Source organism: Chenopodium album, chromosome 24 (genome assembly GCF_948465745.1).
Source record: "Chenopodium album chromosome 24, dcCheAlbu1.1, whole genome shotgun sequence".
NCBI lineage: Eukaryota > Viridiplantae > Streptophyta > Magnoliopsida > Caryophyllales > Amaranthaceae > Chenopodium > Chenopodium album.
Genome location: NC_137857.1, coordinates 1,078,779 through 1,097,075, shown reverse-complemented (window position 1 = coordinate 1,097,075; position 18,297 = coordinate 1,078,779). Strand labels below are relative to the sequence as shown.

The following is an 18,297-nucleotide window of genomic DNA, read 5'->3' as shown; positions in this document are numbered from 1 at the left end:
AAATCAAAGTATATTTTCTAAATATTCCCCAAAATCAACAAACACTCACTCCCAAATTCTTCCTCTTTCTTTCTTTCTGAAAAAAAAAATAGAGGAGAGAGAAACACAATAATGGATGCTCATCTTCCAAAAGAGACTAAAGAGTTGGCCAAGAAACACAGATTCAAGTCCCTTAAACGGGTCAATTTTGACCCGGATCAACTACTTGATTCGACCCCTTTTGGAGCTCAATATGGGTCCTTGGAAAACGGGTTGACTTACTATGTTCGCTGCAATCCCAAACCCCAAATGAGAGCTGCTCTTGCTCTTGCTGTTAAAGTCGGGTATGTTTGTTTTATTACCCATTTTTCTAATTTTAGTTCTAAATTGCTTTTTAAATTAGTGGAGTATTATTAATTTGATTACTGAATTAGATGATGATGCATTTATTTTCTTGAAAAAATATAAAATATTGGTTTCAATCTTGTAAATGTCATAGTGGGGTCCAATGTTGGCGGCATTTAGCAATTCACGTCATATATGGTCTATGCTCATATGGTACCGAGTATCAATTTAGAAATGCACGAACAATATTATGTATCGATTGGTGTTATATTTTCGTTGTTAGAATTGATGTGCAATAGGCTACTACCGTACTACGGGTGCACAATTAAAGCCGACTATGGTATATGCATATCACTCTCATAAACTTAGAGACCTGGTTATCTCGTAAAAAAATTAGTGATTGGTTGTACCATGTGTGATATGTCGGTACTACTTCATAAAATTAATGAATTATTGTCCTTGGGTAACATGATGAGGTCTTGGGAAAAACCACTAATGCCCTTATTCAATGATTAACTACTTGCTGGGGTTTATGCCATTTATAGTCACTTAGTCAGTAAGATGGCATAGTCTTAAAGAATGGTACTTATGATCTTAGATCAAATCCCGTCTACATGTTTCTATTGTGGGCGTATACGTGTATCCGTGTATTTGTATGTTGTAGGTCGATGCTGTTAATGTCCTGTTAAGTTGGCATAGTCTTAAAGAATGGTACTTATGATCTTGGATTAAATCCCGTCTACATGTTTCCATTATACAAAAACTGAGTTTGTGATTGCATGAATACAAAATGATGTTATAATCTACTTTATACAAGATTTCTGAAGTCTAACTAATTCCCTAAAATCAAGGAATCTGTTATAAGTGATCATAGGTTGTTTGAGGAATATGGTAATACTTGTTAGTAATGTTACTCATTGATGCTAATCAAATAACATAAATGGGATGAAAAGAATTTTTGAGTCAAATAGATCCTAAATGTAGTTGGGTGGTGGTTGTGATCAATGACCGTTTACATTATTTTTAACTAGTTCTAATGGACATGGTGATTATTTCGTGATTACATCTTTTTCTCGTCGTTGTTAAGCTCCATTATGTATTCTGCACGTGTTAGTTGTCACCTATTATACATTAGAGAAGAAAAGTGATAAGAAGCACTTTAGAAGCTCGAGGAGCTACTGCTCTCATTGCCACTTGGTTTTGGGACGGAGCCTCACTTGAGCTTGTAAGTGGTCCAACTCTCCTTCGTTATGAGTAACGTACATTCTTTTTTGATAAGCTCTTAGAACATTAGTCATTTATTGAATTTGTTTGATGTTGGCAGCTCAATTTTTGAAGAGGACTATGAACGAGGAATTGCTCATATAGTTGAACATCTTGCTTTCAGCGCTACTAAAAAATACACAAATCATGATATTGTAAAATTCTTGGAAAGTATAGGGGCAGAGTTTGGTGCGTGTGGAAATGCTTACACAAGTTTTGATGAGACTGTTTATGAGCTGTTTGTTCCTATTGACAAGCCTGGGATATTGTCTGAGGCGATTTCCATTTTATCAGAGTTTAGTTCTGAGGTTTCTATCAATTTTTCCATCCTGTCTTTTACTCTATTAGTCTGTGATATCAATGTCAAATGTCAATACTTTTCTGTGTTTCCTTCATTTACTTGCAGATTCGGATTTCAGAAGAGGACTTGGACAAAGAAAGAGGAGCTGTCCTTGAAGAATATAGACAAGGCAGGGATGCTAGTGGTCGCCTGTCCGAAGAAACCTTTGCTTCAATAATGAAGGGTTCCAAGGTAAGCTCGAAAACTACAGAACAATGAGTATTCCGTCTTTCCTTTCACTTGGATTAATAAAAAAAGTTCTGACAAAATGAGCCACTTTGAGGGTTCTTTTCTAGTAGTTAACTAGTGATTAATATTATGATGTATTGACGTGTAATAAACTGCAATGAGAAAGCTTCTATGAGTTCTGTCATTTGGTATCTAAAAGTATTGCGAAACGTGAAGAATTAGATATTGTTTGTGCAAACTGCAATCAAGGAAAAGAAAGTAGAATGTGGCTAGCTTGTTGTATGAAAAAAAAGTAGGAAATTATAATAGCGAATGAAGTACTCAAAGTTATATGATCTGAGAGTAGATGCAACCTGTAAATATTAAGTGTATCACGAACTAAAATAGCATCTATCTTGTACTATCAATCCCTTGCAAAAATCATCCAATGTACATATGTGTGGTCTGCTAACCTTAATAGCCAGAAAATTCTTTGTGGTGGTGGTGTTTGGGAGGGGAGGGGGTAGCACAAGGGGGAGTTTGAGGATTCCCAATCATTGTATTGCTAGCTCCCGTGTGCTTGCTTGATCATTTAATTATTCATGGTATTGGCGATGTGGAGGACTTTGTCTTAGAAGTTACCTCATTTCCCATAATTTTGCTTTAATTTTTTTAAAAAATCTTAATATTGGTAGATTTTAATAATTAGCTGCAGAACCCTTTGTGCATTTTATTTCTGACAATGTCAACAAAATATACTCAGCTTAGTCTTGCTTCTGAAAAGTGTAGATTAGTGTAGTGGCTGTACCACATTGATAGTATTCATAGGAAGTGTTTTTGGCATAAATAAGTAAGATCTTTCACCGTGTTGGCGAAATCTGTAATGTGAAACTTTTTTGTTCTGCAAGAAAGTCTGGTTTTTGCTTCTAAAGCTTTATCATTGTTTGGTCTTGAAGGCTTACTGAACAATTATACCCTTTTTTTTTTTAATTATTGATTTAAGTTTTCTTTCTTATAATTTTGTAAGAGTAATTGATCCTTTCAAATAACTTCTATGTGTATGTTGTGCTTTGCTTCTTTTTCCTCAATTTTCAAAGAATACTAGCAATTAGAAATTTTGAGTTTGAGATATTTGTGTTGATACTTTGATCGTACACAGTATGCAAACCGTTTGCCAATTGGGTTGGAAAATGTGATTCGGTCAGCTCCTGCTAAGATTGCAAAGCAATTTTATAAGAAGTGGTACAATTTACAGAGCATGGCAGTAATAGCAGTTGGCGACTTTCCTAATACAGAGGTTATATCTCTTTAATATTATGAAGATAATTTATTAGTTTTGTTTTCTGAACCAAAATAGCTTTGAAGATATTTTCTTATCTGCTTGATCTCTCTCAGAGTGTTGTCGAGTTGATAGCCCAGAAATTCGGCCATATTAATTTACCAGAGCCTCCAATAAATTCCCCTGGGCCTAAGATTCCATTTCACGGTGAAACACGGTTTTCGTGCTTAGTTGAACCAGAAGCATCAGGGGTTAGTACTCCTGTCTCCATATTTTAATAAATACTTAAAATGTCAATTGACTGTATCTTATGATGTGGTCTATGTTTAATGACAACAGACTACAGTGGAGATAAATTGGAAGATGTTAAATGATGAGCCTAAGACTGTAAGAGACTATAAAGACTGGCTCATTGGAGTAGTGTTCCGTTCAGCTTTGAACCGTAGATTCACTAAAATATCTCGGAGAAAGAATCCACCCTTTTTTGTCTGCTCCGCAGCAGAAGTGGAGTTGGTTCGTCCAGTTAAAGCCGTCCAAATATCTTCATCTTGCAAAGAAAAAAGTATACTTGAAGCCTTGACATCAGTGCTAACTGAGGTATGTGTCTATGATCATGCCTGTATTGCCCTGGCTAGTTGAATGATTATCTGACTCATTTTATTTCAGCTTGCAAGGGTTAGATCACACGATTTCTCTGAGCGTGAGATATCAATTGCCTGTGCCAATATCATGGCAGAAATGGAGTCTGCTTATTTAGAGCGTGAGAAAATGCAATCAAGCACCTGGCGGTATCAGTATCTGCAGGTAAATGCAGTTCTTCTGTTTTTCTCTGCTATATATATGTATATTTCAATACCCACCTTTTACCAATTTATCTCTTTTGCTTTTCTTCTGTCTACCACCTTATCAATTCCTGTATGTCGTTCAGCATTTTCTCCGCAATGAAGCTGTTCTTGGGCTTGAATTTGAGGCTCAGCTTTTTAAAAGTATTCTGCCTCGTAAGTCCAGACCAAATGCTTAAGTTTTCTGGTTTTTCTATCTTCTGGAGATAAAGTCTCATTACTATCTATCAAATCCGAGCAGAGTTATCAGCATCAGAGGTTTCCAGGTATTCTGAGAAGTTACGAATGTCAGAAAGTTCTGTTATAATAATAACTGAACCTCGAGCCACAGTAACTGAGAAAGATCTTAAGGATCTTGTGTCAGAGACAAATTATCTTGAGGAGGAAGGCAAAATTTCTCCCTGGGAGGATGATATCATTCCAGAAGAAGTCGTCCAGGTGAAGCCAAATCCTGGGTGAGTTTCACACTAAACCATGCTGCATTAGAAGCTATCATCAAATTTCCTCACTGTAGTATCTTTTACTTCTGGCTAGAGAGTACAAGACACAAAAGTAGAGTTTTTATGTGAGTTAGGGCTTGTAGAAGTAAGACTGGCAAGTTTAGTCATCTGAATATATGTATTATGATTCCAATGGAAGCAACAAGATCTAAAATCTGCTGTGATTAGAATTTATTGTAAAAAAAGCAGCCTTTTTTTGGGCTTTTGGCCTATTAATCTATCCTATGGTATCTTTTAATGGAATAAGATACGATGACTTGGGAGTCCATTGTATTCTATTTCTTGACCAAGTAGCTTTAATATGATTTTAGATTTGTAGATTTCTAGGTTCAATAAATAACAATGCTGCTTCAGGCCTAGTAAGTAGTAAGTATGTGTAGTTATTGTCTGTCTGTTTGCAGATCTTGCCCAACAAATCAAAATTATTGCTACTGTATGACACATTTTTCAGTTGTGGTACTTTAGGCAATTTTTAATTGAATTCCAGGTCTTCTGTTTATTCAGGAAAGTTTTGGAAGAATCTCAATATCAAGATATTGGAGTTACTGAATTAGTTCTGTCAAATGGAATGAAGGTTTGCTACAAATGTACAGATTTCAAGAATGACCAGGTATACATTAAACTACTAGTCTATAATGCTGAAATATCTATAAACTCTTCATCTCTTGCATATCATGCATACTGACAGGTATTGCAATATTCTTATTTACATAATAAGCCAGAGGAGGGTGATATAAATCCATGAATACGATCACCATTGGAAAATGATGATTATATCTTTGAGCGCCATCCTAAAGCCATTGAGGCTATCAGGGCTTGTCATTGTCTTAAGTCTTAACCTGATAGCCCAACCTACATCTATGAGTGGAGCATTACATGCTTAACTAAGACATGATTAGGATCTCCTGAGAATTGTTTTTGCATGTCGATTTGCCTTGAAAAATGTCAAATCTAGGCTAGCTCCTTTTCACTAATAAATTAAAAGATGATCCCTGTGCTTGTGTCTAGGATGTGGTTCTGCATCCCTATCTTATGAGTTCAAGTTTTTGTAACCACTGAATAGATATTAGTCATATTTATTGCCTGGATTTTACCTTCATGGCGTGCTAGTAGTGATTGAATGTGATGCACAAAGTTGGATTGTATTATATGAAGAAAAGACTTCTTTGAGTACAAACTTTAATGTAAAAGGCTAGAGCTCACAAGTAAATTGTGTATGGAGTTAGAGGACAGACTAATTGTATGTGATGTCACAACTCATAAGATATTTTACAATTGTCATTCATTGTTTTTTACTAAGTTCTTAAATAATTGTGGTTCCCCTACCTGCCCTCTTCCTTCTCTCTTTTAAAAGTCAGAAGGAGAAAGAGCATTAAGCCTTTGATATATAATTAAAAAAGACTAAACAATCAAAAACAGAAAAGAGACTGATAATAGCATGTGGCCCGTGGCTGTATAAAAAATTGTATATTCTTGGTCTACTGCCCTTGGGATTTTAAGGACTTTGAAAGAGTAACAAAAAAATGGGATTTAACAATGTCTGCATAGTTTCTAAGTGAAGAACTATACTTAAAAGACTCCAATGGTCCAATTTTCATCTCTTTGAAGTAATCTTATTACTCCCCTGATGTTTATCAGTATTGTGTAATTGTGTCACCTTCTTCTCTGTCAATCATATGTTATCTACTGATTTCTCGTATTCATATATAAAAATATAACTATTCAATTTTAAGAGGACTAACTGAAATTTACCATCATAAAAATTTCATTTGGCCAGTACTATATTCTTAAAAGTATTTGTTTGACAGGTTATCTTTAAAGGATATTCTTATGGAGGCTATTCAGAACTTTCAGAAAGTGATTTTCTTTCTTGCATTTTAAGCTCAAGTATTACTGGAGAGATTGGCCAGTTTGGTTATAAACCAACTGTTTTAGAGGATATGTTGGCTGGCAAGAGAGCTGGTGTCTACACAGAGCTTGGCGCATATACTAGAAGTTTCATTGGTGATTGTTCACCTTCAGATCTAGAAACTGCATTACAGGTTTGTTTTAGTATTCCCCTTTATGATTTAAAATTTTTGGTGTAATTTACGAGTTTGTGGATACACAATGATAGTAAGATTACTATGATGCTAGAGCGATTGACTTTCAACAATAATGGCCAAATAAATCCCATTCATCCGCAAGTGTGGCAATGGTGGATATTAGATGAAATCACCACGTGCGTCTTATTTATAGTACTGATTTTCCTAGCTTCTTGCTAAACTCAATCAAATCACAGTTATAGCATAGCTAATTTTTCTTTTTCCTCTTATATTTCCTCATGCTAGCTTGTCTATCAACTTTTTGTGACCTGTGTGGAGCCTGATGAAGATGATATTAAAAGAGTGATACATATAGTAGAAGAAATGATTCGAGCAGATGAAAGGGATCCTTACAGTGTCTTCACAAATAGGGTGACAAGAATTAAATATGGAAATTCTTACTTTTATAAGGTATTTTTTTTTGAAAGAATACTTTTATAAGGTATGATTGTCTACACATAGCCACATATTATGCCTCATACCAGGTTTTTAATAATGCAGTGTTGATTTCCTTTTTGCAGTCACCGCTTGTTAATGATCTTCCAAAAGTTGATCCAAAGAAAGCTTGTGAATATTTTGACCGTAGCTTTAAAGACCCCTCGACATTTACTGTTGTGATCATTGGCAATCTTGATCCAGCTATGATTCATCCATTAATACTGGAGTATCTGGTAAGCTTGTATTTTGTTTGCTGATAAAAGTAAACATAATCTTGACAAACTTGCAGCATTACATTGTTTGTATTTATTTACAAATGTAGGGTGGAATCCCAAAGCCTTCTGAACCTGTTTTTCATTTCAAGTTGGATGACCTTAAAGGCTTACCTAGTAGTCCTCCTGTGAACATAGTAAGGTAATAATGCACAGCAGTAATTCAAATTTAACCAACATGAAGACAATCTGACTCTTTTTAGAATCTTTTAGCACCACCCAAATCTTAATTGTCTAGATGCTGTTTTATACTGTAGAGAAATTGTTAGAAGTCCCATGGTGGAAGCGCAGTGTTCAGTCCATATATCTTTGAATATAAAGTTGTGCAGTGAGACCCTGGTATGTGAGGTTTCTCCACTAAAATTCAGCATTATTCATAACTAAGAACTTTTTTTTTTTTTTTTTTCAAATTCCATCTTTTGGTGGTTATTTTATTTCTTTTCTTTTTTCATTTTTTGGGGTAAAGCTGGAAGAGATGTGGTTTGCTACATTTTTGAGCCAGCTTCTTCAGACCAAAATGACCCAGGCTCTCCGTTTCAAACATGGAGAGGTAAGTTACAGTGTATTATTTATTTAATTTTTTTTACCTCAGTGCATAAGTAAAATAGGCTATGTCAGAAAGTATTATGGCTCCTATATTTTAGATTAATCTAAACACAGTCTCTTTTGAGGTGCAGATATATTCTGTAAGTGTTGATTCTAACTTTGGATATAGCAAGCCATCAAAAACTGCTGATTTGGAGGGTGAGATAACCATCGAATTTTCATGTGATCCAAATGTCTCCTCTGCACTGGTGAGTGTAGTGTACTTTTCTTTTGTGTGATCCTACTATCCTAGAAAACATATGCCCACTACAATGTGTTTATGAATTATGACTATGTAAGTTCTTGGCATGCAGGTTGATATCGCTTTAGATGAGACACTGCGTCTTCAAGAGCATGGACCTTCAGAAGAAGATGTTTCCACTGTGCTTGAAATTGAACAGAGGGACCATGAAAATGAACTGCAGGTTTTTCCTTAATGACAAAACTTACACATTTTGCATATACTTCAGTTTGATGTCTATGCTTGTCTAATTTACTGCATTATTATTCTCTTATTTATCTTTGTGGTTAAAAGAAGTAATAAGCCTTATGATCCATCTTATCTTACCTACTCCCATGTCAATGTTCAATATTATGGTAATGACTCTTCAGAAGTTCTTGCCCAGGGCAGGGTAGGAGGTCCTTGATATGCCAGGCTTTACCCTATTATAACATAGATATTTTTTCATATATCTGCTATCTGTATACCAATTTTTTCGTAATGCTTCACCACAATTGAGATTCACGGACAATATAGTTAGTCATTTGGAGTTAGTCCATTACAGTTCAATTACTTTACTGCTCATAGAAGTATTCTTTTTATGTATATAGTTCTTATCTTGTGAGAAATCTGTCCCCTTTTCTAAGTGGTTCATCTTTGCTTTCTTTCAGGAAAATGTATTTTGGCTTTTTCAAATTTTGAAGAGCTACCGTTCGAGGTTGTATACTGATAATAATCTGGAATCTACATTTCAGGTTGCTACCTGTTTGAGCTGAAATCTTTACATATTTTTACCTATTTTGTCTATGGTCCCCTCTTCTGCTAAAAGTGAAATCATTGCTTTTACCATTTGTTTATCTTCCATTGGCTTCTCTTTCAGCTTAAAAGTTCAAAAGTATGATCAAGTTGTTCCCTACATTGTACAAAATTTGGAGTGGAACTTGGAAGTCACTCTTGTCACTTTAGTTTTGGTTAAAATGTTAGGAGTAAAATCAAACTTGATTATCTGTGCTTACTGTGGTTGTAAGAACATCCAGCAAAACAAAAAATGACCACAGGAGCTCAGTTTTCTGTTAATGTCTTACTGCTGTATGGTGCATCTTAATGATTTGGTATCCTATCTTTTTCTTTTTTAATTTATATGCAGTTATTAGACAAAGCGAGAAGCAGGGCTCGACAAACTCTCTCTCCATTAACTGCAAAATGGGCACTGCAGAAAATCTTGCCATACCCTTGTAAACAGCATTATGTCTCAGTGACCTTAATACCAGAAACAAATCGTTTTCGTTTACTGAAACACCAACTTAAAACCCAACTTAAGCAAAAATATTATGGTAGATATATTAAGGTATGGTATTTACACTTTCCTTAACTTTTTTGGCTGCATCTCTTTCTGGTTTAAAATTTTCTTCTGACAATGCTTCGTTTGGTTTTGTGCAGACTGTGGACAAAGTGTGGAAAGTTTTTGCCAGGAAACACATTTCTCACTAAAAGGTATAAGTCGAGTCGTATGCCTTCCCTGGTCCTTGCCTCACACTTAAATGTCTTTCGCTTCTAGGAAATGAAATTCATTAGTTCATTTACAACATTCTTATCTATAATTTATGTTCGTAGCAGGTGTATGCAGCAGCCAGCATTACCTTAATATGCCAGTTGCTTGAGTATTGGTTCATCCCATTTGTACAGCGGATTCATCAGCTTTACCCAAGTATAATTAGATCCTAGATTCTTTTGGGTGCTATGGCATCCACTATTTGACTGAACATGAACGCATATTATTTGACTGAACATGCTATGGCATATTGGCATCCACTATCTTCCTTGGGTTGTGACTAAGATTCACAATGTACATTATTTTCCTTTCGATGATTCTTTAACTGTAATTCTTAGGTGATTTCCAGTATGAATACATAACTGTTACATACAACATATATGTTATGACGACTCTTCATTTTACCTGATGTACATGCATCTCTCTATTAAATTCTTGACACTTTGACAAGAGTATGGTCACTACTTGACAATGACATTATTCAAAAAACAAGTGAGTTGACACTTGAACGAATACGTATCAACACGGTTGGGGCAAGGTAAAAAAGGTCTACAGATTAACTTGGTATTTACAGAATAATGTCTCATACATAGTGACCTAGCTCCTTGCTCTAATGTTAGGTAGCTCAAGAAAGAATCTTAAAGTTCTGTTTAATCTTCAACATTTATTGAGAATTTGGGATGAGCAAAAAGGCCTTGCTCCATAAGACAAATCTTTGAAAATTGCTGCAACTCCTTTAGAAACATGTATAACTCATCTACAAAATTTGGGATGATGGTGCTTGAAAAGGAGACTTGATACACACAACCAAATTGCATATTAATATTTATGAAACTTCTCTTCTGCTACTGCTAGTAACTCATTACCTCACCTGAATAGCAGAACTAAACCAGAAAGCCCCAAACAAAAAGTTAATTGCCCCAATAATACAGCCCTTCAAGTACATTGGTGTTCTTAGAGGTCATATGCAACAATTTCAAGATTGTTTCCTCCTCTGAATGATTATGAAATTGAGAGGGAGAGAGGCATATCTTAGCTCTTAGAAACATCCTTATTTTGTTGGCCAATGTGTCCACTTTCTGGACTCTACAAGTTCTTTCATCTTTTCTCACATAATTCAACCAAAAGTCTCCTACAACACGAAATGGAAAACAATATATGAGTACTTTCCTTCGATCCCAAAAGTTCGATTTACTTTTCTATTTAGGGTGTAAAAAAAAGTTCAGACTCGCAATTACTTTACTCTATTTTTAGCATATCATTTTTACTACTTTACCCTATTACCCCACACTTCTAAACATGCTCAATCTATGTTACTCGGACTCTTCATTTTACCTCAAGAACCCGTGCCGGACTCTTAATACTTGAAAACTTAATTTTAGTTCAAAATCATAGAATTTTTTTCACAAAATAGCCGAGTCGGACACTTGAACACGTACCCGTGTCGGACATGAGTATCCTGGTCCAAGTAACATGGCACTCAATGAGTCAATGACTCAATCATAAACGTTATAAACTCGACACTATCACTATTCCCCTTACTCCTGCAGGCTCTCATGCTGAAGCAAACTTCTTGATAATCAGGAATGAAGAGACCCAAAACCCTGTTATCAAATCTCTTTCTTGTTTCCAACACTTTGCAAGAGCATCTAATTCATTCCATCCCCAATACCTGCTATGTCAAATCCCACTTTTTTCATCAAATTACTGCTAATCCACCAAAACCCATCTCCAAAAACCCTAATTTTAACACCCCATCTTCCCCAAAACCTCTGGATTTCATCACTGTTTGTGAAACTCTATCATCTTACAACAATGATTTTAATCGGGCACTTGAATTTTTCAACTGGGTTGAAACCAATTGTGGGTTCCAGCATAATACAGAAACTTACAATTCTATGATTGATATTCTGGGTAAGTTTTTTGAATTTGATAAATGTTGGGAATTTATTGAAATCATGCGAAAACATCCATTTTCTATGCCTAATTATACTACTTTTCGTATAATGTTTAAGCGTTATATATCTGCTCATTATGTTAATGAAGCAATTGATATGTATGATAGATTAGGAGAGTTTAATTTGAAGGATGATACATCTTTTTGTAATTTGATTGATGCACTTTGTGAGTATAAACATGTGATTGAAGCAGAAGATTTGTGGGTGAAGAGGCAATCGTTTGTTAAATTTGTGAGTGAAACGAAAGTTTGTAATATGATGCTTCGAGGGTATGCAAAGATGGGGTGGTGGGGTAAGTGTAGGGAGTTTTGGGAGGAGATGGATAAGAAAGGGGTTCAGAAAGATTTGGTGACGTATTCGATTTATATGGATGTGCAATGTAAGTGTGGGAAGCCGTGGAAAGCTCTGAAAATGTATAAGGATATGAGGAGGAAGAGGATGCAACTGGATGTTGTAGCGTATAATACGGTTATTCATGCTATTGGTCTTAAAGAGGGAGTTGATTTCTCAATTCGTATGCTTAGAGAAATGAAAGAGTTAGGATGTCAGCCTAATGTGGTCACATATAATACTGTTCTTAAGCTTTTGTGTGACAATGGGAGGATGAAAGAGGCATATGGTATGCTTTATCAGATGCGCAAAATGGGTTGTGAACCCGATGTGATTACCTACCACTGTTTTTTCCGCTGTCTTGTTAGGCCAAAGGAGATGATAAGGTTGTTTGAGAAGATGTTAGAAAGTGGGGTTACTCCGAGGATGGATACTTATGTGATGCTTATGAGAAAATTTGGGAGGTGGGGATTTCTTCGCCCTGTTTATATTGTTTGGGATAAGATGAAAGAACTTGGTTGTAGTCCCAATGAGGCTGCTTACAATGCATTGATTGATGCTTTGTTGCAAAAGGGTATGGTGGATAATGCAAGGCAGTATGATGAAGAGATGCTGGCCAAAGGGCTTTCTGCTAAGCCTAGGGTCGAATTAGGAACAAATGCAGCAAATGACAAGTCCGGTGATGTTGAGCTATGATGCTCTGACTTGTTAGAGGAATCTGTTTGAAGAATACTGATCTTCCGCACTGTGACTTGTTGATGTGTTTATCAGTCTGGATGATAATGGCTTGTTTATGTAATAATGACATGAGTGCTTGATGGCTGCTAAAGGAACTCTTAACGTGTGTTTACTGAGAGGCTTGCACCCATGGTTCTTCCTAGTTTGATTTTAATTTATTTTTCTTGGAGAAGTCATCCAAGTAGTCTGCAAAGTGACATATTAATGGGAACCTGAACAATGAAAACAAAATTTTCTGGAGAAGCTCTGTATTAGCTGAGTGCAAAAGTGGAAGGGATTGTGAAAGGACTGAATCTAATATGACTTATGTCACTAATCCCTGCAGGTGAGTATCTTTCTACTACTATTTATTGTCATGGAATTTTAATACTGTCGATTTGACTAACACATATACTATTTGACTTTTAGTGCCACCATTGCATCTATAGCAGCTTCAGGGAAATTCTTGGAATATGGAGTGAGTTGTCTAAGATTTTGTGTTTTAACAGCATAAAGTGACGAAGTGGAGGTATGTTATATCTTGCTTTGTACCCCTATATATATTGAAAATTTAATAAACAGCTATCTTAACGATTTTATTTAAAGTTGTTGATAGTTTAACCGTCAAAGAGACTGATTTTGGTAACTATGTATATTACACTCATTAGAATTATGCTAAGGGGTTATTTGGTTCAATCAAAGAAAATGAATAAAAATCCCTCCTCCTTCCTCGGTTAACATTGAGAAGTACACTGTCACCTCATGTGGGGCACTATCATTGACACCCCAACAGACCGATCCCCCCCCACCGCTTGCTATGCTTAAAAAACGCTTCCGTAGCATGGCGATGCGGCCATTCTATACAGGATTCTAAATCACTGAAATGATATTCATACTACAATTTTCTTTTTTTTAAAAGTCGTAACTTTCTCCAATTTGACTGTTTCAAATTGAAATTTACCCTCATCAAATGATAATGACTGACTTGGCGCTCTCAAGTCTCAAGTGAAGAAGGTACATGGAAGTCAACTCATTTTTATACATCTGAAAAAATCTTGTGCTGAGTTAAAGTCATTTTTGTGACCATATTTATAGTGTGAAGCAATACTGATTTTGGATTAGTGGATGTGAGACAACTGTTTGGTAGTTGTGACTTGGGTGAGCAAAATTCAAGGGTTAGGAATTGAAACCAAAACTTTTTAAGGAATCTATTCAATTCTGATTTTGATTCTCAATTTTGAAACCTAAATTGGTAGGACATCCAGTCAACACCAATTTCATTACGAGGTGATATCATCATTTGAAATCTTGACACCACTCTTTTGCTTTGGAAAGAGATAATTGCTTGATAATTGTAATAGGAAGTAGGAACTCATTTTTTTCCCCTCTTTTTACTTCTAAATTTTTATGTTCGTTAAAGGATAATTTTACAATGGCTACAACAAATGTGTTGCCATTGTAATCTTTTAATTAAGGTGTTTACGTATTTGGTCTAAATCATTAGCATTCATACATCTGAGTAAATGAATTAATAATCAATCGTAATAAAAATTACACTAAAACATTACATAACATAGGAAACTAGGAAGGAAGTGTGGGTAAGGGAGATTACTCTAGATTCCAAGCTGGTGGTGGATAGACTCTCGAAAGGAACTGTTAATGCCTCTGATATTGATTCGGTTTTAGGTGATACTTTAGCCTTGTGTATGACTTTTGTTTCGGTTATTTGGTCTCATGTTAAACGAGATAGCAATAGTGTTGTCCATTCTCTCGCTAAGCTTGTACCGTTCGGTGTTGAACAAATTTGGAAAACCATTATCCCCAAGATCTAGCTCTGTACGTTTCGTTGGATACGTCCCTTAATTAATGAAGTGCTAGCTTGATTTCAAAAAAAAAAAATTAGGAAACGAATATTGTAGGTTTACAACAAGTTAGCAATAAGCCTAATAACATGGCATGGGTTGAGAATGCTTAAATTTATGAAGAAATGGAGATGATGTAGTCGGTTAAATGTATAAATAGTTATGGCTTGGATAAAAAGAAAAATGTGTATGATTAAAAGATTGCAATGGCTACAAATTTGTTGTATTCATCGTAAAATTATCTTAAAACAGAGTTTTGAATTGTTAGAAGTTGAAATATGAAATGAGTTCCTATCATAAAACACTAATTATATTTTTCTTTCCAAGCAAAGAAGTAGGGTCAAGAAGTCAAAATATCAAGAGTGAGTCACATCTACCTAACAATTGTTTTACACCGACTACCCAAAGTAATTATTTTTCTCAGGAAATGTCTTTTAAATGACTTAGTAGGGATTTTTTCAGCTCCATCTTCTTCATTATAGATACTCCGTAATCCAGACATAACTAGACAGCACCAAAAACCACTACTTGATCTCAGGCCCCACCTGTGGGTCACCTACTCAGGCAGCCATGTTCTCTTGCTTCTGCCATTTCTGAACAGTTATAATTTTTTAAATTAGATTTTTAATTCCAGTTTACCATGTTCAAACACGTCTCTGATTATATTCTGGAGACCTTCTTTAGTGCTGAGTCTATACCACAGACTCATCCTGAGCATATATCTTGGCCTTAAAATCACATGATTACGAGTATATGTCTCAGCGCAGGAAGCACTTCTTAGGGACCAGTGGACCACCAGATGCTAGATAATCCTTTCCTAAATTTTAGAAGAACATATACATTTTACCCATCGCTTGTCCATGATCTGTTAACATCTTTATATTTTAAAACGCATAAAAGTTTTGTCACAACCTTATTTCAGCTGCTAAGTTGATCAGGTTTAGTCTACCTACAGAATGTGGAAAGTTTGCTTCCTTCCATAATAAAATTCATGTTCGGGTAGCAGTTAAAAGGACCACTTGCTGGACGGGGGTAGTACTTTTAAATTTTAAGGATATGTGCATTATTAATGGATTTGTCCATTTTTTAAGGGCCTTGTAAATGTGATATATGAGGAGATATGAGTTTGAGATTTTTGGACAATGTCTTTGGTCATTGTGGTATGGTATAAAATGTTGGGCTATAAAGCATTGCCATGTGCATAAGACGAATGTGGCGGAGATGCGTATGTTGTGATGGATGTGTGGTCATACAAGAAATGAGCAGTTAAGGAATGAGATAATAAGGAAGACAGTAGGGGTTACATCGATTGTGTACAAGATGAGGGACAATCGCTTAAGATGGTTTGGCCATCTAAGAAGGAGACCAAGTGACGCTCCGGTAAGGAGGCTTGAAGAATTGCAAAGTGTTGGGAACTTGGGATCGCAAGAGGTAGCGGAAGACCTAATTGGAAGAGGGTGATTGAGAGTGACATGAGTGCTTTGGGGATTGAGGAAAATATGGTGTTAGATTGGGCGGTGTGGAGGGAGTTAAATCACGTCAACATGTCGTGATTATATATACTTTTTGAATTGATTTTCGTTTTTAATTTTTTATTTTAGCCCACCAGTGTTTTATGAACTGACATGAATTGTATTGTTTTTCTTTGCTAAAGAATTCTCAAACCTTTATGTTTTCAACTTGAATGTTTTCACCACTCTTTTAAAACTTTCTTGAATTTTATTCTTGATTCTGTTTATAAACTCTCTTAATTTTTCTTAAATACTCTTTCGTTTACTCACCTTTTTTCAAACTCTTTTAAATAATGGTTTTGCTATTCTGTGTCTTTATATCATACAATTCCTTATGTCGACTCATGTTAGTCGACCCCAAATCATTTTGGGACTAAAGTGGTGGTTGTTGTTGTCGTCTTTGGTTATTGTGGTGGTGGTTGTTGTTGTCGCCTTTGGTTATTGTTGTTATTATTGGTTCTCGTTCATTGTATATGTAAAACAAATTTCATTTTTTTCCCGTTTTACCTCTACTGTCAAAAATACTCTTTTGCCTCATTGTTGATGCCAGAGCATTGCTAGGAATGCCTTAGACAAAGAGTGTCGTTGATTTTAGCCTTCTGAAACCATTTTTGGTTAATTTGGGAGTTGTGTGCACATGGCTGATGTGTGCATAGTTAACTTGCACACGATTTTACCTAAGCTGCAACAGAATTTACTCTATACCCGGGAAAACCTGAAGCGGTGCATTGAACTGTGTCTAAAACGTGCCTTTGACACATTTTTGGTTTGATTTTGGTAACTGCATCATAGATAAGTTTCCTTATTTTGGTAGAATTAGTTGATTCTTTTCCTTGTTTTATGGTTTTACTTTCCTATTTGAGGATGTATTAAACATGTGGGAAGATAAGTTATATTTTGGTTTTCTGAGTACAGGATTAGTGTTAACAGCGATGTTGCTTATTTACCTAATTGCTTTTGATGTTTTACTTGGAAATTTTGATGAAATAATTGCAAATTCATGTGTTGCACATTGAAAATTGGCGTGTCGCTATAATCTTTCGTCCCATAGGTGTATTTGGGAGTGTGGGTGACCTTACTGACCTAGCCTATTAACATAACAATTAATCTGACCCAGTGATCCTTTATCTTGGGACTTTTGGAGGACTGTCTTAACAAATTGGCTTAGAGTTTAAGTTCTGCCCCTTTATATTTGTTACTTTGTACATACGGAGTATTTAATAGCAATATATCTGATTCTGCTGATAAGAGAGTGCTTCACTGCTGTTATGACCTGGAACTAATCAGATTTTTAGTTAATGTCCACCAGATGTACCCAATGCATTATCCAAGTTTCTTGAATGGTTAACAGAATTTCACTTAGTGCTTTTGGGCTAAGTTTGTTTCTTTTGTCACTCTTCTAAATTGAATCTTGTGCTCTTAACCTGATTATCTTTCTTAATCTTATTATATGACTGCTATGATACAGCCCTGCAGATCAATGGACGATTATTGAGTACCCTAAATCAGCCATAATGCAAAAATGACAGGAAATTACTGCAGACAAGTATGAAGTTGCCTACAAAATTAGCAAATTGATCAACATTCCTTTTCTATTGGCAACAAAATCAGCAATATTCACAGAAGGCTGCTTGGTGATCATCAGTTCATCATATCTCCTCAGTGAAAAACTTAAAGTTGATTTAAAAACAGTAATTTCTGATTCAAATAGCCAGTTAGGGACATGCAATTAGGCTCCCTTGTTTATTGTTGTCATATTTCCTATATCTTGATTTATAAGCATTAGTAAAATCTACATTGTGCTGTGCTAATATTGTAACTTGTGTTAAAAACCTAATTATTGATTAAAAATACATTGTTTATCCCTAAGTAACGAATAATTGACCATTATATTGATTTACAACTTTGTAGGCATGTTTTGAATTGTAAGGTTTTCATAAGAGATACTACCTTTGTTTCATATTATTTGCAACGATTTGACATAAAGTAGAGAGAAAAAATGTTTAATCGTTGCAAATATTATGAAACGGAGGTAGTATATGTAACATCGGG

The 18,297-nt window shown here is 35.4% G+C and overlaps 1 protein-coding gene and 1 pseudogene across 3 annotated transcripts; both read left to right on the top strand.

Annotated features, from left to right (window-relative positions):
• The first annotated feature begins 34 nt into the window (after nucleotides 1-34).
• LOC145611180 (zinc protease PQQL-like) lies at nucleotides 35-10,280 on the top strand. Of its 2 annotated transcripts, none has more exons than XM_081666467.1 (22): nucleotides 35-323; nucleotides 1,649-1,895; nucleotides 1,994-2,119; nucleotides 3,255-3,392; nucleotides 3,491-3,625; nucleotides 3,714-3,971; nucleotides 4,041-4,178; nucleotides 4,303-4,372; nucleotides 4,458-4,671; nucleotides 5,221-5,326; nucleotides 6,525-6,758; nucleotides 7,047-7,211; nucleotides 7,322-7,471; nucleotides 7,561-7,652; nucleotides 7,768-7,849; nucleotides 7,977-8,060; nucleotides 8,188-8,304; nucleotides 8,410-8,520; nucleotides 8,987-9,070; nucleotides 9,463-9,663; nucleotides 9,756-9,809; nucleotides 9,933-10,280. In XM_081666467.1, exons 1-21 carry the CDS (start codon nucleotides 112-114, stop codon nucleotides 9,804-9,806), a joined length of 3,015 nt encoding a protein of 1,004 aa, XP_081522593.1. In that variant the 5' UTR covers nucleotides 35-111; the 3' UTR covers nucleotides 9,807-9,809; nucleotides 9,933-10,280. The 2 variants fall into 2 exon arrangements, with proteins under 2 accessions (XP_081522593.1, XP_081522594.1); XM_081666468.1 differs by having other exon boundaries at nucleotides 9,930-10,280.
• A 1,129-nt stretch (nucleotides 10,281-11,409) lies between these two features.
• On the top strand, nucleotides 11,410-18,121 carry LOC145611483 (pentatricopeptide repeat-containing protein At1g80550, mitochondrial pseudogene; annotated as a pseudogene). The gene is made up of 3 exons (XR_014106392.1): nucleotides 11,410-13,218; nucleotides 13,302-13,401; nucleotides 17,714-18,121. The product of XR_014106392.1 is annotated as a pentatricopeptide repeat-containing protein At1g80550, mitochondrial pseudogene (transcript).
• The last annotated feature ends 176 nt before the right edge of the window (nucleotides 18,122-18,297 follow it).